Raw genomic sequence first — 27,668 nt, 5'->3', positions numbered from 1 at the left:
TGGAAATTAGCTCTGAAATTAAAATTGCAGCACTTGGGCGTGTCTTAAGAAGCTCTTATTGGGCGAGGATTTGAGCAGGTACTTTGCTTTGTGAAGCAACAGCTCAGAGATATAGATTTTCAGGAGGAGTCTGCATGGCTGCCCAAGGGAATATATGTAGGTTTTCAAATTTTTAACTATAAACCAGCTGAATATTTATACCAGATTTTGGTACCAAAATTTAGGAGATTTCTGACTTTCATGCGATTGAACGCTCTCTCTTCGGCAGTACTTGATGGTAAATTCAAATGACTTCCTTACGATCAGCACTGTTGCCCTTGTGGCTCAGGGGATATAGAGTCTATCACCCACGTTGTTCTTTATTGCCAATTTTATAGGGATGCTCACACCAAATTTATTGCACCCATTTCAACCATTTATCCTGGTCATACAGACCAATTTTATTTGGAAATTATGCTGTCAAATTTCAAACCTATAATTTCAGATAATGTGGCAAAGTTTTGTTTTGTGGTGTCAAAGCTCCGTAATGACTGTCTTAGTAATCTGAACAGTTCGTAATTTTTAAATTTTGAATTTTCTTGAATGTTGTTATTAATGTTATTAATTGTTATCCATTCTTAATCTGGTCTGTGACCGTAATAAACTAAACTACAACTATTATCACTTGGGTTTGCCTTCCTGACCTAGTACTCCATGTCCTTGCACTTGTTCTTCCATTCTGTTTGATGGCCCTCAGGATTACTGACATAACCCAGGCAGCCAGTTTTCTGCCATCAGTCTATGAAATGCCATATATGTGCCTGGTATTTATGTCACACAAAATAGAAAGTGGCTTGAGTGATGGAGAATTGCTGTCTGTGCTCACTCTTACAAATCATTAACTGGACTAGCTACCATGAGACAATGGAGAAGAGGGAGGAGGAGGTATCCCCATGTCACCCACAATAGAAAGAATGTGTCTAATCCTTGCCACTCTGACTTAATGCAGGAAAGATTCTTTTCTGGTCTGCCCAAGGTGAGTTAGTGGGCTCAGCTGCTGCTCCTGCCCCAGCCACCACTGTGTCTCCTCCTATTCTGCTTGCCCTGATGACACCACTAATCTCCCTGCTCTCCCTGCCTTTTGAAAAGGAAGGGGGCGAGGCATGGAGCAGCAGGAAGTCTGTATCACACTTCCTGTCCCTCACAGTTCCCTTTTCTTTTGCCTTTTCAAAAGACATGGAGAGTGAGGAGGCGAGTGCCATGGAAAGCCATGGCAGGAGCTTTTCCAAATGGTGACTGAATGCAGCTTCGAATTCGTATGAGGGAATCATTTGCGGCAACATCAGGACAGCAACAGAAGGTGCCTCTCCTAGAGCCAATGGCATTATTCAGCTTTGCTCCTGATGATCTGCATTTACTCTGCATAATATGTGCCCTTAAAAAGTAGCTCTTTGGGGCAGTGCTCAGAACGGCTTAAATTTAGGCATTTCCTTCCACAGTAAAGCTGCCCGTTTGGGAAAGCTCTAGTGGTCCTTGCCGCCACAGGGTAAGGAGGATGGGAAGGGGTGTTGGGAGAGAAAAGGGAGAGAGGTGTGAGGGAAGAAGGGACAGAGGGAAGGGGCTCTGTGTTGGGAAGGGTGAGGACAGAGGTCCAGGTCAGAGGTGCACCTAGGTAATTCTGGAGCCTGGACCTAAAGGCCTTTGGAAGCTCCCCTCTCCTGCAAATTAAGCATCATCATGCTCGGCCTGGCGACCACACCACCCAGGACAAACTGAAGAGGATTTGGGGGCCCCCAGGGGGTGTGGAGGCCCTGGACTTCAGCCCCGAAGTCCAGGGGTAAGAGTGCCTCTGGTCCAGGTTGTGGGCGCAGTTAGGATCTTCACCTTACAAGTAGTACAAAATGGATTACTTCAATCAGTTCATATTTTATTTTAGAAGTGACCAGCAGTGTTGATATGAGGGAGGCTTGAGGAGAGAGGTGCAGTTGATCTCTACTGCATATTTCTATCCACATTCATCAGGATGGGATGTATCTACAATAGGCACAATCCACTTGCACCCCTGGTGCAACACCATTAACATGGAAGTGGCTCAAAAAAGCTTTTTCCTCTTACCCCCACACCTGCACACATGTGCACAGTTGCCACAGTGGGGACATGAAGGGGAATGGGAGTTCTGTGCATTTGTCACACTATAACAAATCTTCCAGTTTTGAGCACCAGCTAGAGGCTTTTCCTTACTTTGGGTTTCTTTTTTGAATGAATCATACACTAAGGTCGTTCACATGACCAAACTCATAGGCTGGAGGGTAGTGGGGGAAGACGACTCCTACCTGCCTCCTCTCAGATGGCGGGGTGGCACAATCTCATAATGGCGGGGTGGCAATTGGAAGAGCTGGGGTCCGGAAGAGAAAGTCTTGTGGTGTCCCACAATGCACTGCAGGAGGAATGTGATGCAGCGGGGCACTTCCACGCTGCCAGGTGCTCCTTCCACCTGGCTCTGTGGAAGCTTGGGTTTCTGGTAGCTCAAGTGTCCACATGACCGAACAGTGGTGGGTGGTGAGTGGGAGAGATAACACCCTTCTAGCTCTTTCTATCTTCCAGGTGGAAAACCCGGGCTATCAGGTGGAGGAGCTCCGGGATTGGTCCTGATCCTAGCAGTTCTCACGACCAGCCCTACCTGGGCTAGCGCTGCCCTACTCAGGTAGCGCTGGTTGCAAGAATGACCTCACTATATTTGCATGGCAAGGACACAAATCCTTTCCCTAAAAAGTGAGGTGAAGTGGGGTGAGATGGAGAAAAATCTGTGTGGTTTAAGAAAAGAAAATAGACAGAACAAGTATTCTTAAAAATATATTGGTTTTCTTGCAATTTAATCTTAAACATAACTAAGCACTGGCTCCAAATCTAGCTGTCAAGCTTGTTCCACCAAGTGAAATCTCTTTGGCCCCTCTGTTGAAACCTGAAATGCTGTCTGTGGCATATGATTTTCAGCTTTGCTTTTTATGCTTAATCTAGGCAAAATATAGTAAAGGAGAGGTTCTCAATTTGGGTCACCATATGTTGTTGGACTACAACTTCCATCATGTCCAGCCACAATGGTCAGTAAGTAAGGTATTACTGGAGGAATTTGCAATTGTCAATTTGTTTGCAGGGCTAAACTACACTATGTTAAGCACACATTTGGACATTATTTTCTTGTTCTTCCCCCCACTAAATAGTAGACGTTTGGGAGGAGTGGTGAACTGGATTGGGACCATAGCATGGGGACATAAGAACAGCCCTGCTGGATCAGGCCCAAGGCTCATCTAGTCCAGCATCCTGTTTCACACAGTGGACCACCAGATGCTGCTGGAAGCCACAGGCAGGAGTTGAGGGCATGCCCTCTCTCCTGCTGTTACTCCCCTGCAACTGGTATTCAGAGGCATCCTGCCTTTGAGGCTGGAGGTGGCCTATAGCCCTCCTACTAGTAGCCGATGATAGACCTCTCCTCCATGGAGTTTTCCAAACCCCTCTTAAAGCCATCCAGGTTGTTGGCTGTCACTACATCTTGTGGCAGAGAATTCCACAAGTGGATTATGCGTTGTGTGAAAAAGTACTTCCGTTTGTTGGTCCTGGATTTCCTGGCAATCAATTTCATGGGATGACCCTTGGTTCTAGTTTTATGTGAGAGGGAGAAGAATTTCTGGGGGGAGAAGAAGAGGGAGAGGAAGGGCCTTTAAACCTTTGCCTCACCTCAGTCCTTAACTGGATCACAACTCTTGTGGCTGTAATTTGCACTGGGGCAGAAACTTGTGTTGCCACTAATGGGAGACTTTGGAAATTGTGATGGAGATTTACTAATCGTACTAAATTTTTCTTGACTAACAATGCTGACTGAAGTTTTAACAATGCCGACTGAATTCATATCCTCCCTATATCAGCTGAAGGTGACCAGTCCTGTGGGCAACTCGGTGCCTTGCATGTAGAAAGATTGTGCCATCGAGTCAATGTTGAGTCCTGGAGACCACAGAGCCATGTGGTTTTCTTGGTAGAATACGGGAGAGGTTTACCATGGCCTCCTCCCGCACAGTGTGAGCTCCTATATATCTTCCTATATTGCTGCTGCCTGATATAGGTGTATCCCTAGTCTGGAAAACATACCAGTGGGGATTCAAACTGATAGCCTGTTGTTCCCCTAGGCAAGTTACTTCCCCGCTGTGCCATTAGGTGGCCTGCCTTGCATATATCTGCCTACATTTTGCCTGTCATTTCCAGTGTTCTTCTTCTGCAATCCCCTCCCGATCTTCTTCCTCCCATCGCTTCACAGGCCTCTGCTGCATAAACAAGATGCCAACGCTCAAGCAAATGAAAGGGGGGAAAACCCTGAAAGACTGGAAGAACTTCAATCCACTCTCCCCCACCCCCGCCCACACCTTATGTAAACACCAAAAGGGAAGTGAGCCAAAGTTAGATGTGTTCTGATGTGGATGAGATGCGTTGACATTAGTGTGGATGGAAGTGTGTATGTGGGTTGAGTGGGAGAGACAAGCTGTGGTCTTGATCATGGGAAAGCACATCAGTATGTTATCAGCATCTGCCTTGGGTGAATCCAGCTTAGGTCAAGCAGGAAATGGTGTGTTGTTCTAGGCAGCTCTGAACTCCAAATTCTTTCGCATAGGATATAATATTTGTGCCAGAAGGAATGAACTGGAATGTGTTTGCTATTTTTCACACTTGGTTTTGAATCTACTCATGAATTGATAGGTAGTCAGGCAGTGTGTGGGGGGGAGACAGATGCTACTATTGCCTTGAAGCAGTTATGCTGATTTCTATTGGATTAGTATTAAGGGCCCAACAATAAGTTGTCTGTGGCATGCATCTGTGTAATTAGATATTAAAAGCCACATACATGCACAGGCAACTGCAAAAAAAAAAAAGAAAGAAAAAAGAAAAAAAAAGGGGGGAAATTCAAAGATTGATCAAGAGGCAATAACTGTTTCCTAATGCTGTTTGCAGTCATTGAAGGAATGTAAAATGACAGAGTTTTAAGTTACCTATCAGCATGACCCCATTTAAGATCAATCATAATAGGATCTGAATGAAAAGATTAGTAGGAATCTGACAGATTTTGTTTGAAAACATATTTATTCTGTCAGATTTCGCGAGTGGTAGCTATTTCTCCATCCAAGCTGAATGATAGTATTCAGCTTGCATACTTACTCATCCTGACAGCTAGCAAGATAAACATGTCAGCATATGATTGGCCAAATACTTTCCCATGGAATCCAGACAGCCATTGCCAGCAATGCTCTCTTTGAACAAGAGGATCATCATGGCTTTGGAAACAATACAAGTCCCAAAGCTGTGAAACAAGCTTTCAGTGATAGTGGCCAAGAGTTTGGATTTAACAGCACAACACAGGACTGCCCACCATGACCTCCTATTCTTGTTCTGATGCATTTGCAAAGCTGACAGCGAATCTATATATTTCCGCTGTGGCAAGTTAACTGTTTCCCTGGGCTAGAATCACATGCTACTGCGATAACATCTCAATCTAGTTATCATGTGGGATGGGCAGATCACATGCAACCTTACCATGCCAAAGCGACACATCTTGACACTGGCATGGTAACATCTCATGTGTTCTACTCATCCCCCATGATCACTTGATTTAAATAACAAAGAAGAGTTCTGCGATGCCTCATGGACTAGTGGATTTATTGTGGTACAAACTTTCACAGAACAGAGGTCACTTCCTCAAAAGCTTATGCAACAAATGCACATGATTTAAGGTCTTACAAGATGCTTATTTTTGCTGCAGCAGACTGACAGAGCTCCTCTGGAAACTGGATGTAGTGTAACATACATAGCATCCAAGCATGGGTAAGAGACTCACCACTTGCGCTAGACACGTCTTTTGACTTCCATTTGGATATTTCGCCCCATTAAAATATGAAACATGGGGAACCCAATAATGATTGGGATTGTGGCATGTGGGGAGGGTTAATTTAAGTTCTCGAACTCAGAGTATGCCCATCCTAACATCACTGTAGGATGTCCAAATGCACTGACTCTTCCCTCCCCCTCCCCAGATTTGGTCTGCCTCCTCCCTTTCAACCTTTAAAACCTTATTGAAGACATTTCTTTTCCGCCAGGCATTTGCCTTTTAAGGTTTTGTAAAAAATCAAAAAATCTCGGATGCTATTCTTGTTTTGTACACTACCTTGAGTCTGATGACTGGGCGGTATATTAAATCTCTTAATGAATGAATGAATGAATGAATGAATGAAGAATCTTTTAATTTCATGAGAGGGGCATTCATCTCAATTGCCCCTCTACACGCACTCCAAAACCCAGTTTAAGCAGGAGCATGCGTATGGGGGCAATTTGGATGAACGCCTCTCTCATGCAAGGATGCCCTAACAGTGCTTTAGGGCTTCTTGCAATGATGTCAGGGCGGGCACACTATGGGTGCTTCTCTGTCCCCATAGTGTGTCTGGTCAGTGTTCATCTGAACTGGCCCTGTGTATACCAACAACCAGGGTCATCATTTTCCACATGGGGCTCATGTGGTGTCCTGTGGAGTTTGGTCACCATTCACTAGCATCACCACTGGATGGTAGTATCTTAAATAAAACAAAGCATGCTGTCTGTATGCAAGTGCTGTGATTACTTTCCTTGGGCTTGATAAAAATATTGATACATTTATAAGTTTATATTTTAAGTTTTGGGTCTATCTTGTAGTAGCAAGCATGACTTGTCCCCTTAGCTAAGCAGGGTCCATCCTGGCTGCATATGAATGGGAGACTGGAAGTGTGAGCCCTGTAAGATATTCCCCTCAGGGGATGGAGCCGCTCTGGGAAGAGCATCTAGGTTCCAAGTTCCCTCCCTGGCTTCTCCAAGATAGGGTTGAGATTCCTGCCTGCAACCTTGGAGAAGCCGCTGCCAGTCTGTGTAGACAATACTGAGCTAGATGGACCTATGGTCTGACTCAGTATATGGCAGCTTCCTATGTTCCTATGTTTTCTTTGTGGATCAAGTGGGAAAACAGACTGTTGATATATGGAATTAGCCCTTTTTGGACCATTTTTTTTCATGTATGCCAACCGTGGATACACAAAATTGCAGATTTTGAGGTTCTCCTCTATATTAATCAGGACTGCAGTGTGTGAGGAAAGGGTTAAATGCCCCTTGTTGCATGCTGCAGCCCCAACCCTTTTCTTCCCTGTGCTCCTATTTTAATGGGGGAAACCTACAAACAAACAGAAGTCAAAAAAGATGCATTTTGTGTCCCATCTGGATTGATTCTCATTGACCTCAGAGGTAACATATCTGTTGGCTTTCATGATAGTCCCATGTTTGTTATAAGTACAGCTCACAAACACCTCAGGCAGATGCAGCTATCAAGCCTAATCCTAGTTCTATGCCACTTCAGCAGGAATACCCTGGTGTTTATAATCATGAGAACCAATAAAAAGATAATGTTAGTGCAGTCTCAATCAGGAAACAGCTAAGGTATTCAGAGATACATATGTTGTAATTATACATGACAAATAATCAGCAAGGCGATTGCTTGCAGGAGTTTTAAGTAGCAGCTCCAGCACTGTTTTGAATATGATCTTGAAATCAGATCCTTCCAGGTGACTGGAAACCCTCTGGTACTGGATCTTCTGCATTTCATTTACAGTTTTCACTGCAATATTAGAAATAATCTTAGTAGCTTTTGAGGACTGTTCTTAGGCTGTATCGGATGGTTGTCCTTTAACATATATTCTATTAAAGACAAGAGGAGGGAGAGAGGAGGAGGAGGAAGAGGAAGAGGAGGAAGAGGAGGAAGAAGTTTTTTGGTTTACAGGGTAATTATGGGTCCGGCAGCTCCAACTCAGCTCCAAAAAAATAAAAATAAAAAAAATGAGCCCATGAAAGCATGTTGTATGGAAGACAGACCAATTTATTTGGGAAAGAGATCTTTCCCAAATACATTGAGTCAGTCTGTACTTCCCTGTCTGAATGCAGAAAATCCCATTATAAAGACCCAACTGTGGTTTTGAGGTTTTGTGTCTGCTTTTCAAATTTTACTCCTCATAACTTAGCCATTTTTTTTCATGGATTTGCTAAAAGGCCCGACATACTTGTTGAGCAGGCGATTCTCAATTCCCCTTCTAGTACAAAAAACAGTGCAAACAGAAAGCTTTGAGAAGCCACAGAAATTGGGGTGGGGGTGTTGACTGAAAGAACATGATAGAATGCTGTTTTACCTCTGCACCCCTAATACACAGGCACTCCAGTGCCTGTGTAGTGTGCAAAGGTGACCCAAGGCATTGCTATCACTTGAAGTAGCTGGACTCTGGAGTCCAAGAGTTGTTTTCCAAAATCTCCTGCATGACTACAGTTCATCCTGGGGAGCTTCTCTTGGGCTATGCATTGCTTCACTGGCACCCATACGAATATTGCCATCCAAAGAGGACCACTTAAGTTGCTTGTGCCCAGTCAGAGGGTAGCATCCCGAGATGTTCTTCTGCTACTACTGCACTACTACAACAAATATTTATATACAGGTCTTCAACCAAAGTTCTCAAAGTGGTTAACTTTACACAGAAAAAACCAAATACATAAATAAGATCGACCCCTGTCACCAAAGGGCTCACAATCTAAAAAGAAATATAAGGCAGATACCAGCAACCACCACCGGAGGCATGCTATACTGGGGTTAGATAGGGCCAGTTGCTCTCCCCCTGCTAAATATAAGCACCATCACTTTGAAAGGTATCTCTTTGCTCAGTTTGTAGTAATGCTAACTCAGTTAGTAGTAATGCATGTGGAAGGACATTTTTTGTTCTTGTTCAAGGGTGTTATATGGGAAAAGTTAACTCAATTACAGAGTTGTTCTTGTGCTAGTAGAAGACATTGCTCAACACGTTACATAGGGGAAGGTCGTGGAAGAGAGGACAAAGATGCTGAGTGAATTATTCCTAGTGCTAAATCTTCCATGCACATTTGTGCAAGGTTACAAAGCAGCAGCAGCACAGCTCAGACTTCTGCCATGAGCATCACTGTGGATGCTACCCAGCATATATATTCAATGTGATCTAAAAACCTGAATCTATTTAGGCAGCACCAATGTTTCCTTATAGCTGAAATACACTATTTTCCGAATGAACTCTGAGGGTGCACTTGACACCCACAGCAAGGCTGACTTTTAGAGTGTGCTTAGATTTATCTGCATTCAGAGATGTTAACCCCCTGTGTTTCTGCATGAGTCAGTGTTCTGGGTGGGTATATTGTTTTTAACTAATTGATTGGGGTAGTGAATCATAAAGAGATGCAGCAGGACAGCCTCTTCTGCAAATGGTTACTTTGGGGTCCTAAAAATCATTTTGAGCATTTATTTGGAAAGGCAGTACATACATTTAATAAACAAACACATATTTATTTTAAAAATGTATGACCCACTTTCCCAAAACATATTCAAAGTGGTTCACAACAAACAGTGTACAATAATTATAATTGTTACAAGAATGATATAATTCTTTTTACAATAAAAAGAACTCAAAATAGCAATCAATAGCAATCATAATGGAGAAAGAGCAGATAAAACAGATCACCCTTTCACCTGCAAAATAGGGCCTGCCGAAAAATGAATTTCTTCTATTGGCTCTAAAAAACAGAACCAATCTGAAATCCAGTGGAAGGGAGTTCCACAGGGTGGGTGCCACAACAGAGAAGAGTCTCTTACTGTACATTTGAGCACTGATCAACCTCCAAAGGCAGTGGGACTGCAAGAGAGCCTCCCCAAAGATCTCAAGGTACAGGCAGACTCATATGGGATGAGATGATTCTCTAAACACCTTTAAGATGAAATGACATGAAATATTTATTTAAGATATTTATAGCCCCACTTTTCAAATATGCATGAGGTGGTTTACAACAATACAGAACAGAAAGAATATGGAACAAAAGCTGATACAATCAAAGATTAAAAGCATAGCATCACAGACTATTAGCATTTCTCTTGAGACACAGTTTGGGAATGACTGCATTGCATGCTCCCTTCAGGTTTCCTAAGGTCTGCTGTTCACTATTGTCCATGTGTGGCTGCCTCTGACCTTGAAGTGAGCAATTTACTCACCTAGAAGCTCTGCAAGTGTTCTGAAGCATGATGAGGTTCTGGTTGATGTAGAAAGTTGGTATTATCCTAATATGTCATGCTATGAATGGGAACATTTCCATTCGTGCAAGGGGGGCAATTCTTGCTAACCCTGCTTTCTTGCTTCAGCCAGATGCCTCTGTGTTCTGGAGGGTCTCCCCAACCATCAAGAGCAAATTTTTGGGTAGTGTAGGAGGTGGCAGAGGAAAGAGTGGGTAAGTGGAAATGGAGGATGGGTCTTATGGAGGACAATAGACTACCTCCAGGTTTAGAGTCAGGAGAGCAGGTGTGCCTTCATCTCCTGCTTGTGGGCTTCCCAGAGGCATCTGGTGGGCCACTGTAGGAAACAGGATGTTGGACTAGATTATCAGCTGCACTGGCTCCCAGTCCGTTTCCGGGGTCCAATTCAAAATGCTAGTGTTAGCCTTTAAAGCCCTAAATGGCTTGGGACTAGGTTATTTGAGAAAATGCCTTGCCCTATATGTCACAATCTGGATCTTCTTCGGAGGCCTTCCTCTGAGTGCACTTGCCAAATGAGGCAAGGCGGGTGGCTACTAGGGAGAGGGCCTTTTTGGTGGTTGCACCCCATTTATGGAATAGCCTCCCCAGTAAGCTTTGCCTGGCTTCATATCTTGTTCTTTTAGGTGCAAGGTGAAGACCTTTTTGTTCACCCTGGCTTTTAATTTAATTTTTTTTAACTGATCTGATTTTAACTGATTTTTAAAAATGTTTTTAAAATGGTTTTGTATTATATTTTGTATTTTCTCACCTCCCTGACCCCGGATCTTGGTCTGTTATGATTTAATGTATTGTGTGTTTTTATCTTATAATGTGTTGCAAGCCACCCAGATTTGGGATGGCTAACAAATCAAGGTGGTGGTGGTGATGATGATGATGATGATGATGGTGGTGGTGGCAGGCTTGGGCCTGATTCAGCACAGATGTTGTTATGCTCCTTTTCCTTGTGTGAACAGAAATTATTCTGTTTGTGGAATGGCACCTTACTAGACAACCCAGTATCTTTCTTTATCAGAAATGCTGTGCAGTCGTTTTCTTTGAAATAAATCAGTGTACGATTTAATCCACTGGTTTAAAATTGAAGAGTGTGAAAGCTCACCTCTGGGTGATAAGTATGTTGATACCTACTTTCCTACAGTTGCGTATGTGAGTGACTCCTGCAAACACATTTGAAAAAACAATCACAGAGGGTGATGGTTCATTTTAAAGGTGTAGCTTGAGTTTCATCTCCAAGTGCAAATACGTACAATTTCCTGGCGCCAGGTTCTGATGGGGTTCCGTTTAGTGACAGGATACAATTAAAACTATTTATCAAATCTAGAGCTGGGACTTGTCATGTGCAAAGGCAAGTAACTGATGATTTTTGCAGATTGTATTGCAAGCTATCAAAACATAAAAAATAAAAACCATTACACACCACTTCAAACTTTTCAGCATTAATTTAGAACTCTGCAAAAAGACCTCAATGACACTAATTTATTTTTTAGTTAAAAATGAAATAAAAACAGGTGTGTTTGATAATAGGATATAGAAGAAAACACTCAGGTTTCTAACTTGAAAATGGATGGGTCCGTGCCACAGTTGCAAACAAGTGCTAGTACAGGTGGCCCTCATTATCCACAGTTTCGGCACTTGTGGTTTCATGGATCTGCAGTTGGCTAATATATACCTGCACTCGTTATCTGTGGTATGTGGCTTCGCATATCCACATTTTTCAGCAGCGGAGTTCTGTCCTTAAATGGTCGTGATCTTGCTGCACATGCTCATGGGTTGTGAGAGGAGTTCAGAGGAGAACGATGGAGTGCTTTGGTCTGCATGTTTAGAGATTTTTGTGCTTCGAACAGCCACATTTAGCAGCATTTGATATCCTTAAGAAGTTATTGGGAGCCTTCAGGAACCATTGCTCTGGAGCTTTTGGAGGCTTTTTGGAGCCATTTCTCTGGAGCTTTTTGGAACCTTTTTGAGCCATTCCTGTGGAGCTTCTTGGAGCCATTTTCTGGAGCATCTTGCAGCATTGTGTTGCCTTCGTAAGATGCTTATCATCACTTTTGTAAATTTAATTTTAATTTTGTGCTGTTAAGTGCACACAATTTCGTGCTGTTAACCACACCATGGCGGGGTGTGTGTGAGGAAATGTCCTGGTTACACATTACTGGATAAGCTGAGGGGCATAGCTGGAAAGTGGGAGAGCAGGAGGGCGGAGGTGGCCAAGGTACAGTGCTATGCTCCATTCTTATTTTGGCGTTTACCTTGTCTTTTCGGTGATTTTTCAGTCATTTTCCTGGGCTCCAGAACCTAACCTCACAATTCCCATTTACTTGAGGTTTCATTATCTGTGGTTTCATTATCTGCAGTTGTAGGCCAGAATTGAATTGAATTGAATTGAACCCCCACAAATAACAAGGGCCACCTGAATTCTGTTCTTGTATGATTCTTATGATTCTTGTATGGTTCTGTTCTTAGTGCAATACACACAGAACTGCCACTTCTTTGTTGTGGAATCCAAATATTTTCCCTCTAGGTAATGTTTTTGTTTAAAAAATAAAAATCCAAAATGCTATCCGCAATATTCTGTTGCAGGGGAAATGTAATCCCACCCCCCCAGCCCAACACATTAGTTAGAACCACAAGTTATGTGTGGCATGTGTTTGAATGTCAGAGACATGTACTGGATGTGACATCACTGGTGATGAGTGACACAACCTTCTCATGCCAGTGTCATTCTGGCATGTTTTAAACACTTATATTTTCCAATCCTTTAGAGAAAACCTGCTCAACTTTGGCCCCCCAGCTCTTTTTGGACTACAATTCCCATAATCCCCAGCCACAGTGGCCAATAGCCAGGGGTTATGGGGGTTGTAGGCCAACATCTGCAGGAGGGCCGAAGTTGAGCAGGCTTGCATTAGAGGCTGAGTGCTGTTCCTCACTATTTAAGAGCAGGGACACTTGTGAAGCCCCTTGCCCTACATCTGTGGTGGTGCTGCTTCACCTTCCCCCCGCTCAAGTTTTGTGTTCTTTGAAAGATACGTGTTCCCTTTTTTCAGTGCCCAAGTGCATATCGTTTCTGTGGTTTTTCTTTCAAAGAATATTCTGAACCTTGCAGAATGGCTGCACCTCACTGTGACAAAGTGTAAGTACTGCAAGCTTAATTGTTCTTACAATAGTTTCTGTCTGTGATAATTATGTCCTTGTAAATGCTTCAGTGCCTTGTGTCCTTTGTTTTGGTATACAGGTGGCCTTCGTTATCTGTGGACTCCGTATCCACGGTTTCGCATATCAGCGACTGAGTCTTAGAGAACCAGTTTCATTATCTGTGCATAGAAAAATAGGCAGATTTCGCCTATCTGTGGTACTGAGTGGCTGGAAATGACCCAGAAATGAATTCCAATGTCATTTCTGGTTGCCATTTTCCAGCTGAAAGCCAGTTTGTGGTTCTTCCAAAAAAAAATTTCTGTGTGAATATTTGACCATGGGGGTTGGGGGGCATTGCTGAAGAGCTGGAGAATAAGGTACTATCATTTTCTTCTCTTATTCCCCCCCCCCCGCTTTTTTGGCCCCCTTTTTGTTAGGAACTTAACCCCCCAATTCCCATTGGCTCTAGGTTTCATAATTTGCGGTTTCCATATTTGTGCCTATAGGCAAGAACAGAACCCCCAAAACAGGGGTGTAGCTAGAATTGAGCAAGAAGGTTCAAAGGATCTGGGCCCCCAGCTCCTGATGGCCCTCCAGCTTAACCACTCCCCATTTTCTTCATTATCTCCCTCACTCTGGAGGGGCTGCCAGAGAGAGAAACGAACACAGGCCTCCTCTCCCCTAGCTACGCCCCTGCCCCACAAATAATGAGGTCCACTTCTATTTGATATATAATGTAAGCCATTTGGATATGGCCATGGGAGTTAACATTTCTATAAAAGGCTAGCTTTGCCCCACAAGAATGAAATGGAAGGCAGACTGGTGCAAGAATTTGCTGTCTGAGGCTTCTGCTCTGGACATCTAGTAGTTTGTTTTGACAGCCTCCCCGGGGATGTGTAACACTTGCATTATTGAGGGTTTTTAGAGTGTAAGTTTGGGCGAATAAAAGGCAGAAAATGTCCCTTCTGCTTATTCCATGACATTCATCCATGATGGAAGATCTTACTACTTGTGTTCACTCAGGGTTGGTATAGTTGTATGAGGCTGAGACCATCTGAAGAAATTTACAGGTGATCTATATACATGTAAGGATTCCTCCCCTCCTTCCCCTTTCCTGTCTGTTTTCCCCCTTTCAGTAATTTAATGTGCATGTTCAATGAGTGCACGTAGCAAGTAAGCACCAGAGCGGCAAATTATGCTCCTCACTGAACACCTGCACTGCACATAAAGGGGACAGGTGGAGACTTTATTGAGACAATCAGATACATGCAAGATGCAGAGAACAGATCTGCTCCTGCTTATTGTGATGGCCCTTCAGATAGCTCCCTTTCATACCCAGCTCCTTTAACCAAATATATTTCACCGAGAGAAAAGAAGACTAAGGGCAGCCACGATAACGGTCTCCAAATACCTAAAGGACAGTGGCGTAACAATAGGGGGGCAGGGGGGGCACGTGCCCCGAGCGCCACTCTGGGAGGGGGTGCAGCGCGATGCCCCAGAAAAGCTCCACCACAAACATTGTTTGTTTTTTTTTAAAAAAATCCACCAAATTCCGGGCGGCGGAGGGTGGCGGGGGTGGCTGGCGGACGCTCCCACTGGCTTGCAGGAAAGGCGGCCGGACAGCCGCCCACCCCCCGCACTTGCACTCCTGCAAAGAGCGCACATGCCTACGTGACCACGTGGAACAGAGGAAGGATTTGGAGGAAGGAGCGGAGGGATTCGGCTTTGGCCACCAACACTGTTCCTCTCACATTGAGTCGTCTCGGCTGTTGTAGAGTAGAGCTGCAGTGGGACTCCCGACCCTCCATCCCCGACTGCCGCCTCACAGACCGGGACCCACCGCCTCTCCTGCTGCCGCAACTTTTGCGGCTCCTTGTCCGCAATCCCAGGCGGCTCCTCCACCTGACCCCTCCCCAGCGGACCACATGCCAAGGGCGCTGCTGTGGAGGCTCCGCTCGCTCGCTCCTCCTCCTCCCCTTCCCCCCCGCCCGAGTGAGTCTGGCTGGATCGCTGGATCAAAATGGCGGCCGCTGTGGCGGCCGGAGCAGACCGAGGAGGGAGTAGCGAGAGCTGCTGAGTCAGGCTGGCGCCGGAAGCCCAGTCGGGGGTCATGGCGGCTCCGGGCGACACCGAAGACATGCACGGTGAGTGGGAGGGATGGGAGAGAAAAGGGGCGTAGAAAGTGCTGTCCATTGAGGGGGGATAGGTGGCCCCCCACCACACACCTGGCCCTATGGCGATGCAGGACACACACCCCGTCCACCCCTCTTCCTCTTCTCATTCCTTGCCTATAAGCAGCCCTGACTCACACACACACACGCCCCTCTCCCCACAGTCCTAGGAGTTCTTCTCTCCCTCCCTCCCTCCCTCCCTCCCTCCCTCCCAACCCAAACAAGGTGCTGTGGGGGCCACAGTCAAGAGAGGCGACCCTAAGGCTTCAGCAGCGCTTGGTCGCTTTTCTGGGTGGCCGCGTTACTTACTCCCCGCCTTCTATTTCTTAACCCAAGTGCTGCACTCCTGAAAGCCCTTTTTCTTCCACAGTCCACTTGTGGGAAACACCCGCCCTTTATCTTGTTTTTCATGCTTCTTGTGACACAAACACACACACACACACACACCGCTCCCCAAACTCATCCTCCCCGACTCCTCTTCCTCAGCACTTGTGCTTTCTACCTGGTTCCAAACTCCACTTCGTAGCCAGGCGAGGACTTGACAACTCTTTATCCTACCTGGCCTTTCCCCTACCCTCTTCTCCCCCACCCCCACCACCCCCAACCTGGTTTTATGCCCTTGGCATTAACTTGGGAGTGTTTGAATTCAGTCCTGGGTTCCAGTTCTACTTCAAGTGGTGCTTACACAGCAACTTCACTTTTGCTGTGAGTTAGCACTAAAGTGCTAAAGTAAACATCTCCCCCAAAGGGTATGATCTTGTAAAGTGCCCTCTCCATTGATGGTCCTGTATAAGTAATAACAGTGTGCCCCACACAAGATAATTCCTTGGCTTAAGTAAATCTATGCTGGGCAAAGGACAAGCATTGGGCCAGCAGGTCACATGTGGCTTGCAAGGTTCTTATGTGCTGAATGAGTATATCCAAGCCTCCTTGCACCAGCCCTTTGCATATATTTTGTTTCCTATGAGTTCATTCAGCAATTCATTAATTTTCTGACTTGTTTTTTCCACTTCTAAAGCAAGATGTGTGCTGTTGAGATATTGGTCTGCTGGGTTTTTTTTACATTAAAAAAGAAAGTAATATATGATGTGTAGTGAGAAAGTTCTCTTGACCACACAAGTTTGAAGTAATTTGGTTTAGATACAAACTCATTATCATAGGCCTGCAAATTGCAACTCGCCTTGCCCCACTTAGGGTGCTTATATGGGCAATAATGTACTTCTGTGGTGCCTCCATCATGCATTTAAAAAGTGACATTAGTGTAGTGGCCTGATTCATGATTCATAATTCTGATGTTTGAGACACAAGCCTACTTCACATTTTGAAATTTTTGTAATTTTTTGTAATTTTTTAATTTTTAAAATAAAATTTTTCTGAAACATGTGTGTCAGTCAGATGTATGCTGGTGGGGGGGGGGGCAATTTCAGTGCTTACCCTGGGCGCCATTTTCCCTAGTTACGCCTCTGCTAAAGGACCCTTACGCAGGAGGATGAGCAGACTTGTTCTCTGTAGCTCCTGATAGCAAGACTAGAACCAATGAGTTGAAATGACCAGGAAGCCAATTTAGGAAGCATTTCCTAACTGCAAGAGCTGTTTGATAGTGGAATAGTCTGCCTCACCCAGTGATGGGCTCTCCTTCTCTAGAGTTTTTCAGACAGAAGGCCATCTGTCAGGGATGCTGAAGCAGTTTCCTGCTCTGAACGGGGCTGGTTTAGAAGACCTTCAAGGTCCCTTCCAGCTCTAAAATTCTATGGCTGACATGATGATGAAAATTACTCAAAGTCATCCCACTGAAATTAAAAGGACTACTTGAGTAATTTTTCTCTTCGGGTAGACCTGACTCCATGCAATATTCTTGTTGGCATTTAGAAAGTTCAGAATTTATACTGGTGGAATGCACTCTGACAGGTCTGCCTTAACTACAGGGAGGCCTCATTCACATACAGCACGGAACTGAGGGTCCAATGGACCTGCAGTCCCAGTCTCTGCCCCTACCCCCTGCACATGCTCACCTGTCCTCATCTGACAAAATGGACAGGAGCCAAACTGCAGTCTGAACTGGCTCTGCGGGCTTCCTTCTGGCATGAAGGACAGGCCTGACAGTCAATCACAGCTGGAGGAGCTTCCTCTCTCAACTCTGGTGTCAGCCAGTACAGCCTGCAGTTCTGCATTCGGACGTACAGCAGGTGGCTGGAAAACTTGGGTATGAGCCGTGAAACTCACTACAACCTGAGGTTTCAAACTGGAGTTTTGCAAGAGAAACCTCAAGTCGCGTTTCAGATGCAACTGAGGCTTGATGCATTCGGACGTACAGGTTTGGCAACTTCTTGCTCCTTCAACTCTGTTTCCCATTATGTGCAAATGCGGCCAGTATAAGCACTACCGTGCCTGTATGATTTTGCAATAAGCCTTTAATCTAGACAAAATACAACATTCATTTTGTGGCCTCTGTAGCCACTGCAGCCTGCAAATAGGAAGACTGTCACGTCTTCAAACGCCGTATAAACATGACACAATTTGCTGGGCCTGTCTCTGTGATCAGTTCATCGTCAAGGAATGACAGAGGGCCAGATTCAGCTTTCACTTTAGAAGTTGCATTGCTAAATCACTTAATAAACTAATGAGGCAGCAGCAAGAGTACACAATAAAACAACCCCATGCAGTGAAGCTCTGAATTAACATCCTAAAAATGTTCTTCAGATGGTTGACTATGTTGTACACAAGGCAGTATTGGCAAACTGAAGGCAATAAAGGTTTTCCAGTCTAGTGTATTTCTACTGTTAGATGTTTTTGCTTTTAGGAACATAGGAACATGTTTTAAGAATCAACAAAGCATATGGACATTTTAGCATGCCTTGAATTATAACATATCTTCAGATTAAAATTGCAGAATTGGACAAATTAAATATAAATCGAGACAAGCTGTGTAATTTGAGGCAGAATTCACAGGGGACGATGCAATTTAAGGAGGGCTGTATAATTTCAAAGGAATCTATCCAATTTGAAATATTTGCATATGTTAAAAGAAGTTTGTGTAATTTTAAGAGGGTGTGCCTAACCTAACTGGTTGTTTTTTGGGTTAAAGGGGCCTTATAACATTTAAAGGCAGGTTTGTCAGTTTGTACAGTATAGAGGGAATGCTTGCAACCTGAAGGGAATGTGTGGAAACTGAAAGGAATGTAGGTAAATTAAAAGAGAAACCGAAGCACATTACTGAGAGCCCGTGAAAGCTAAAGGGAATATATGTAATCTAAAATTGTCTGTGACATTTAAAGCATTTAGTGTTTTGTGCTGTTTAAGAAGACTTGTGCCATTACCGTTTTTCTCAGACTGAGCAGAAGGCATTCCCTCCCTCTCACCACAGGCCATCACAACACATTCTTCCCCATTCTGAAGGACCCTCTAACTCTGTTAGAGTTAGTTTTGTGTACTCTCTTGTTTAGGAAAGGGTGGGAAAACTCCTTCTGTAAGCTTCCTCACATAAGGTTTGGATGCAATCCATTATTTAAGAATGGGATAAAATGTTTTCCCAGTTGGAAAAGATGTGGAGGCATGGGTGGTGTCAAGGGTCGCCATCTTTATTATGTCGGGTTGGGCTGATGAACTAAGTATTGTCTGAACTGGCCCAGAGAGTGGCAAAACATGTTAGTGAAATGCACTGTGGTAACAAAAAGCTGAGAATAAAACAAAATACAGTATGTGGCAGGTGGGAATATGGGGAAATAGCAATGCCAAATCACCATGCATCAAAGCTCACGCTGCGGGAACTTAGAACAGATAACTGAAAGTTGTTAGACTTGCTCAGACAATGCAGAATTCACCCAGGCAGTGAGTGTGGGGCGGGGCGGAGGAGAGTGGAATTGCAGCAGCAAACACTGCTGCAAATCTCCATTATTTATAGGGTTGCTTGTGCCCGGTCAGAGGGTAGCATCCCGAGGTACAATGTGTAGGTTCTCTCAGTATGGACAGGGATCCTGCTTTTTGGATATATGTAGACTTCACTGATAGTGCAGAAGTCGGGTTGAGCCTAGTACTACTCCACATGTTCATTGGCCTCTGGTCAGCATCTGAACCGAGCTATGATTAATATGACTGTAATATGAGCATATTAAATTCATTGCTCCTCTCTTAAAGAATCATCCTGGCCATATGGATCAATTTTACTTGGATTTTTTGCTGTCAGATTATAAATCTGTTACCTCTGTTAATGTGGCCAAGTTTTGTTTTGTTGCATCCAAACTTTGTAGAGCTTGTATTAGCAACTTGAATATTTTGTAAATTATAAATGTATTATTTTAAATGTTAAGCTGGTCTAAGGACTGTAATAAACTTACTACTACTACTCCTCTGAACAGAGCTATGATGATTAATTGGAGGTTAGATGAATAGCCAATGTGATGTCATGGTTAACGTGATAGAATCGGACCAAGGAGATCTGGATACAGCTCCCCACTTGGCCACTGAGCTCACCAGGTGGCCTTGGGCCAGTTGTTCTCTCTCAGTATAACCTACCTTCCAGGTTTGCAGTGACAATAACATTAGGGGAGGGGAGGGGAGGGACCTTGTATACTACCCTGAAGTCCTTGGAATAACAACAACAATAATAACATTTTTAAATCAAATGCATCTTGACAATTGACCATATGATACATTGAGGTCATTCTCACAAGCAGCTCTACCCGGGCTAGAGCAGGCCTATCCAGGTTGAGCGGCTCATGGGAACCACTGGGATCAGGACTGATCCTGGTGCTTCTTAGCCGGGTAGCCCAGGTTTTTCACCCAGGCTAAAAGTGAGGTTACATAGGGACATAGGAAGCTGCCATATACTGAGTCAGACCACAGGTCCATCTCGCTCAGTATTGTCTACACAGACTGGCAGCAGCTTCTCCAAGGTTGCAGGCAGGAGTCTCTCTCTCAGCCCTATCTTGGAGATGCAAGGGAAGGAATCTGGAGCCTAGATGCTCTTCCCAGAGCGGCTCCATGCCCTAAGGGGAATATCTTACAGTGCTCACACTTCTAGTCTCCCTTTCATATGCAACCAGGGTGGGTCCTGCTTAGCTTAAGGGGACAAGTCATGCTTGCTGCCACAAGACCAGCTCTCTTCTACCACAAGACCAGGTTAGAGGATGTGTGCCCTCCTCCCTCATTGCCCGGTGATGTGGGCAGCCGGGCTCCTGGCCGCCATGTAAATGGCAGAGGCCAGGGGAAGGAGTGATCCAGCCTCTAGCATTTTCAAATGTGCTCATGCTGTGCATTATGGGATTCTTGGAATCCCATAATTTGTTTCCTCGGCCTCCAGATCACTGCTTCTCACTGCAGCGGCAGTCGTGTGAGCACATAAGTGGCATGTTGAAGAGGGAAAGGAGGTCATGTGGGGGGAAGGTAAGTGTGCTCCTGCTTCCCCCAGTCTTCTCCAGCCCCACACATAACAGTCATGTGAGTGGCCTTATTATGCTAGAATAGCAAATTGATGAGAGATTCCATCAATGGATGAACATAGCTTCTTTTGTGTGTGTTTTTTTTAACTGCTCAGGTCTGTTCAGGTTATTGCCTCTTTGTGTTTGTTGTAGTCTCTTTGTATTTCATTTTTTTAAAAATGGAAATACCAATAAAGACATTTTGAAAAGGGATTATGGACAATATTTTGAACAATTTCCTGCACTCTGAATGACCATTTTCAAGGACCATTCTTTTTTAATGTGATTCATTTTATTTTAAAGATGAAAACAGCCTTCTTCCCTGGTTTGTTTTGCATTTTTCCTATTAAAACATTGATAGGCTGAAAAATGAAACATAGCAAGCATATATTAAAAGCTGAGTTTTTAAAAAAATCTGCTTTTTGGATCTTAAACCAAACTTGGCAATAAATTTGACTGATGCTTATCTTGCAATGACATATTAGTTATGCAATTCTCATACTTAAAGAAAGCATAATTTAAGAGACACTTATCTTGTATTTTAGATTACATCACACAGTTCAGTTTAGAGGAAGATTATGTTTTTCCCCATGAAAGGAAGAATATGGAACTCAAGCTATGAAAACATGCTTAAAATTCCCCAGTTTTGACTGGTTCACCAACTGCACCTATCTGGTTTAAGAATGACCTCATACTGTAATCCATTCCACAAAAACATCCAGGTTGGGCTACTACAATAACACACTTTGGGCCAGTTCGGCTCATACATCCAAACCAGTTCTAGCCACACAATTAAGAATGTGCGTATGCGTGTCCCTCTCCCTTTTCCAGTACACTTATTTTTACTTTTTATAGTCATGGGGAGGGGGAGTTATCTCAACCACCCTCTTATCTGTGATTTAAATATTGCAGTTTAACAAGAATGTGATTGTGATGTAGTGACAATTTTTAATTTTTTTTTTTTAGTATTCTAAAATCTAGCTGGATTCTACCCTCCAGACCAGCAAAGAAGATACATGGTTGGAAGCTGCTTTTGTGCATGGATTCCTTTCTCATATTGGGAACCGTCTGCTCAGACTGAATTCACAAGTCTGTTGAGGTGTTAGCCAGGACAAGACAACCTGCTTCAGGTACACATTTGAAGGTACTATTCATCAATTATTTTTATACACTATTTTAAACTTATATTTATTTATTGTCAGATTTGTATACTGCCTTTAATTTAAGAAAATTCCAAGGCAGATGTAAGGAATTGACCCAGACAGTGTTTCCTCTAATTTTTTTCATCAATGAGCAGGATGAAGTTGGTTCTGGGCAGCAGTATCGTGTGCGCACATATGCATTATTATGTGCCAATATAGATACAACACACACACACACACACAAATGTTGAAGGAAAGAAGTATATTTTACAATTCTGTTTATAAAATTATAATATAAAATATAAAATATTATTTATTCTATTTATAAAATTGGGATTTATAGCTTTATAGTGCCAAACTAAGTATTCTAGCTTTTGGTTTGAAGCTGAGCTCTTAAAATTCCATAAAGACAAAATTTATTCTGTCTGGGCTTTTCTAAAAGTAGTGTCTTCTTGGTATAGTGATTGGCTTTGACCTATGCATTAGGCTCCTACTTGCTGTACTCTCTCCTCTTCTCTGCCACTTATCAAAATTTGATATTTCTCGGGGAATAGTGCTAGATTCCCTCAGTAGACTAAGATCTGGAATCACTGGATCACATACAGAACAAAAACCTTCAATTAATTAACTAGGAAATAGATTTATAGCTGTTTTTGTTACCTAAATGTGAGTCTTTAATAGTCTTTTTTCTTTTTCAGACAAATTCTGAATATCATATTAACTATTATTGTTCTCAGCAGAGTTTTAACACTCAATGATCTGAATAATAGTAAAAATATGATGTTCAGAATTTTTCTGAAAAATAAAAATATATTTTCTGAAAAAGAAAAAAAGACTCTATTAAAGACTCGTGTTTAAGTAACAAAAACAGCTATAAATATTTCCTAGTTAATTTTAACTGAAGGCTTGTGTTCTGAATGTGATCCAGTTATTCTAGATCTTGTCTACGGAGGGAATCTAGCACTATTCCCCAAGAATTATCAAATTTTGATAAATGGCAAAGAAGAGAATAGAGTACAGCAAGCACAAGCCTAACATATAGCTCAAAAGCAATCATCATATCAAGAAGACGCTACTTTCAGAAAAGCTCAGTCACAATAAAATTTGTCATTATGGAATTTTAAGAGCTCGGCTTCAACACTCAAACAACACCATGTCCAAAACAAGGAGAACCCCTCCCCCACACCACCTTATCCTCCACTCATTCCATTCACTTCTTCTATGGGGAAGGCACCTTAACCACCCAAGCAGCCAGGGCCTGGGTGACAGGGAGGGAAGTCTGGAGACCACGCCAGAAGAGAGAAAGCCCAGTCCAAGGAGCACGCAGGGACAGGGTTGCTGCTTCTAGAGGGGAAAGGAAAGAGCAGCTTGGCTCTTCTCAGCACAATGGTGGGGGGAAAGGAAGATGTGACTTGGGGCAGATGGGGGGGATAAAGTTCAGTTCAGCTTTCCCCCTCCACTTGCATGACATCCTATGCTGTGCAACTGGAAACTTAAAAGGAAGGATCGGCACGATGCAGCATGGCTTGGTAGGGCAGGGAAAAGGAAAAAGCAGCTCCAGCAGCAGCACAGTGAGCACCTGCTGTAAACAGCTGCGTGGGGTCTGGAGTCCTGTGCACACATGCTCATGTGCACACCTTAGAAGGAAGCTAGCACCCAGCTAGCTCATGTGAGAGGAATGATCACTGAGTCACCCCTCCCTGTTACCTGGCAAGCTGAATGGGTTTAAACTTTATTAAAAAGAAAAGAAGAATCTGGTAGATTGTATTGCTGCCACCAAGCGCTCCTTGGTTAACAAAGTTCCTCTGACGGGAATAGAAAAGCTAACATTTCCCATCTCCTCTTTACTTTTCTAGCAAGCAAATATAAAAACATGGTTTCACGTATATATGCTTAAGTGGAGCTGTACCCGACTGTTTGGGGGCATGTGGACTAGAGGCTTCCCCTCCCACTTTCCCAGAGTCAGTCAAACACTCGGAGAGGGCGTGCAAAACAAAGCAAGCAATTATTGCTTTATTATATATAAAAAAGAATAAGCCAGTTCAGGATTTCACATGTAGCTGTTGCAAATATTAGCTTAGTGGTTACAAGATTATTCAAAACACCCAGATGCTCTCAGGTGATGCTTAACTTGATCATTACTAAACTGAAGTTGAAGATAGGTAATTGCAAAAGCAGATTCTTGGGAATACAAAGCAATACACACACAAGAAAATATCTTCTAATGCAAGTCTTACTAAAAACACTTTCACCTAAGTCTAACCTTCTGAAGCCATAAGCCTTGGCTCCCTTCCCTTGGACCTCACCAGAAACTAGGTGAGACCAACTCCCTGCAATCCCTGGACCAGGAACTTGCAGAACTCACCCTGCGACGACTTGGCAAGAGTCCATTGCTCCTTCCTCACCTGGGCATCCCTTCTTCTTCCAGAAGCCCTTCTGGAGCCCTCTAGTCCCACCCACCTGGTTAACAACTAATTGGGTCATGACCTAAGGTCTCCAGTCTGTCAATCAAGGTCAACTGCTCCTCCCCTTTAACTCTATCAGTGCTGGCTGCCCACTACAGCAGATTTTTACCACCATGTTGATGCTATTTGATTTTTCTGTCTCAGGTGCTACAGTGTTTGCACCATCTCTGGGTGTGCACCTGGGTGTCTATTACAGCCCCTTCTGACTACATGGTATGGACTGTGGAGTGCATTTCCATACATATTGCTGTGCAGATATGCTGCATGCATTTTTGTGTGTGTGAGATTACACATTCATTATACATGCATAATGTACAAGAGATTAAACCAGGATCTGCAGACATCTGGCTCCACATGTGGTTCTTGCATCCTACAACATGGCTGACATACAGAGTATGGAACCATCAGTGCAGCAAGAGGAGTGGCTAACATTTCTTCCCAGCTGGGGCACTGGGAAAGGGGTGATTTTATACTATGTTTGCTTCCCCAGGAAGCCCTCTGTGCCACCTGAACATATGTCCCTAAGAGCTGCACATACCTCAGGGACATATTTTCAAGCAGCACAGGGGGCTTCCTGGGGAAGAGAAGGTAGTCAAAAATTACCTGGTGCACCAGTGCAATTAGATGGAAAGTGCTATTAACCTGCTGCTCTTGCTGTACTGGTGTTTTCATACTCTGTATATCAGCCAGTGCTTTCACATGGTGAATAGTCTTCTAAATGCAGTCTAAGAAAACTCTTTGAAAGGTTTGGTTGAGAAAACAGCAGTGATAGATTCAAAACTTTATTCCTGTTTATGGAAAGGATTCTTCCCTTAGGTGTCAATAAACAGTGCTCAGGTTGTAATATCCAGGGGTGAGCATGTTGCTGTGTATTTGAAGCTCCCTTTGCAAAGTTTGTCAAGTACTGATGTCTTATTTAATCCATCATGTCAAACAGATTTAGCAGCATTCTGATGAAGTCTGGAAGACTAGCAGCAGAGATGAAGTAAACTTTCATTGACACCTAATAGAGAACATAAAATAAATATTTATTCAGCTCTTCCACTTTGAAGTCATTGTCAAGAGCTCTAGTGAAACCCACCAGTGTCCTGCCTCTTTTCCATGCAGAGATAGGAAACACGAAAAGCATTTGATTTTAGTGATTTCACATTGTGGTGACAATACTGCAAATTGTATCCTGCTGGCACTTCCAAGTTTGAAAGATACCCAAGAGGAGTAATTATTAATGACATATAATTCTAACTGCCAGGTGTTACAAGGCAGTCTGAGCCAAGTCTCAAGTGTTGGCAGATCTTATACAATGGAATAAATCTACTCATATCACATGCGCCAGTCCAGCCCAAGGCCTTTCTTTAAACTGCTGAGAAGAACCTCTACAAAAAAGGATTCCAATAAAGCACAAACATTTGCCATCATCTGTGATAAATGATCATTACTAGTTATTGCAATAGCTATATTGGACAAAAGGCAGCAATCCACAGCAAGGCTGCATGGTATAAGGCTTTAGTCTGTGGAATTTGGAAGACTGGTTATGGCCCTGTGGTGATCCAAAATCATTTATGTTTGCATTATGCAAGGTGAGAATGACTTGTGAATGTATAATCTGTTTGACCTTAAATGGCAGTCGTGAGGCCTATTCTCACATTACAAACTATGGTGCCTGACATGATGCACAGTGCTACATCCCTGTAATGTTGAGCCCTGGGACTGCGGTGGACTCCTAAGAAGGCCTAACACTGCTCTGAGGAGTGAGCGGTTATGTAAGCCGTGCTACCACTGCCCCCACTGCTTCATGACACTGGGGAAGATGGCAGTAGCACTGCTTGCTCAGCTGCTCATTCAGAACAGCATCGGAGCCGCTACAGAGTCTACAGTAGCCCACACTTAGAAGCCATTCCACCCTACCTAACTTTGAATGAGACAGAGGTTTGGAAGACTGTTTTAGTAGACCCAGCCGGGAGTGGGGGGAGTCTGTTTGGTGGCAGCAGTGACGCTTAAGATAACGGGGCTGGTTGAGACCAGGCCGTCACGCGTGGGGGCAGCATGACAAGATGTTACCAGTGTTCCTTTTAACAGAGAGTCCCAGATATTGTTGACTGCAACTCTCATCATCTTCAGCTGTGACGGCTTTTGGCTGGAGATTATGGGAGTTATGAGCAACAAAAGGAAGTACTTTTCCACATAGCACCTATTCCCTGCCACGGGATGTGGTGATGGCCACTAGCTTGGATGGCTTTAAAAGGGGCTTAGACAAATTCACGGAGGACAGGTCTATCAATGGCTACTAGTCTGGTGGCTATAGGCCACCTCCAGCCTCAGAGGCAAGATGCCTCTAAATACCAGTTGCAGGGGAGCAATACTCCAAATGTGATTGTACCATAAAGTAGCTGAAATGGCTTCCTGTCCCCAAAGGGCTCACAATCTAAAAAAGCAACTTAACATAGACATCAGCAACAGTCACTGGAGGGATGCTGTGCTGGGGATGGATAGGGCCAGTTGCTCTCCCCGTGCTCAATAAAGAGAATCACCACTTTAAAAAGATGTCTCTTTGCTCAGTTAGCTGGCGACTATACAGCCCTTTTTCTGTCCACCTACTGCTGCTGTGCAGCATGAGGGCCAATATTTTCCTCAGCTTTATATATCATCATCATCATCATCATTAATAATAATAACATTTTATACCCCGCTCTTCCTCCAAGGAGCCCAGAGCAGTGTACTGCATATTTAAGCTTCTCTCCACAACAACCCTGTGAAGTCGGTTAGGCTGAGAGAGAGAGGTGACTGGCCCAGAGTCACCCAGCAAGTGTCATGGCTGAATGGGGGATTTGAACTCGGGTCTCCCTGGTCCTAGTCCACCACTCTAACCACTACACCATGCTGGCTCTTTTCACCTCTGCAGAATTAGAGTAACAGTCTTCTATCTCACAGGACTATTGTGAGGATGAATCTTGCCAATTAAAAGCCCTACATAAATGATTATTAATATGCAAATAATTGTTTTGTAAACCAGTCATTTCAATTGAAGCCTGGCAGAGATAATACAGCATGATGTTGCCTGTGTACATTGTTCATTAAGCTGCTCTCCCCAAGAGTGTAAAGATAAACTTAAAATATTCCACAGAAGAAATTGCAACATAAACTGCAAAAGAAAAACTTGGTATGCAGAGGCTTTCCTACAGAACTCTGCAGGAAATACATGTTCAAGCACATCCTGA

The 27,668-nt window shown here is 43.7% G+C and overlaps 1 protein-coding gene and 1 long non-coding RNA gene across 5 annotated transcripts in view; one reads left to right on the top strand and one right to left on the bottom strand.

The window, feature by feature from the left end:
• The first annotated feature begins 1,228 nt into the window (after positions 1–1,228).
• On the top strand, positions 1,229–26,078 carry LOC128323936 (uncharacterized). 2 transcript variants are annotated; one of them, XR_008306533.1, is made up of 3 exons: positions 1,229–1,339; positions 21,813–21,990; positions 25,391–26,078. It is a non-coding gene; the product is annotated as an uncharacterized LOC128323936 (long non-coding RNA). The 2 variants fall into 2 exon arrangements; XR_008306534.1 differs by lacking the exon at positions 1,229–1,339 and adding an exon at positions 21,580–21,646.
• Positions 23,981–27,668, bottom strand: part of CPQ (carboxypeptidase Q) — a 294,849-nt gene continuing 291,161 nt past the window's right edge. For all 3 annotated transcript variants that reach the window (XM_053247904.1, XM_053247903.1, XM_053247905.1), the window contains one exon: positions 23,981–25,456. In XM_053247904.1, the coding sequence (XP_053103879.1) occupies positions 25,370–25,456 (87 nt within the window). In that variant the 3' untranslated portion in view covers positions 23,981–25,369. The remainder of the gene's footprint in view (positions 25,457–27,668) is intronic.

Source organism: Hemicordylus capensis, chromosome 4 (genome assembly GCF_027244095.1).
Source record: "Hemicordylus capensis ecotype Gifberg chromosome 4, rHemCap1.1.pri, whole genome shotgun sequence".
In the NCBI taxonomy this organism is placed as follows: Eukaryota; Metazoa; Chordata; class Lepidosauria; order Squamata; family Cordylidae; genus Hemicordylus; species Hemicordylus capensis.
This window is presented reverse-complemented; position numbering and strand designations above follow the sequence as displayed.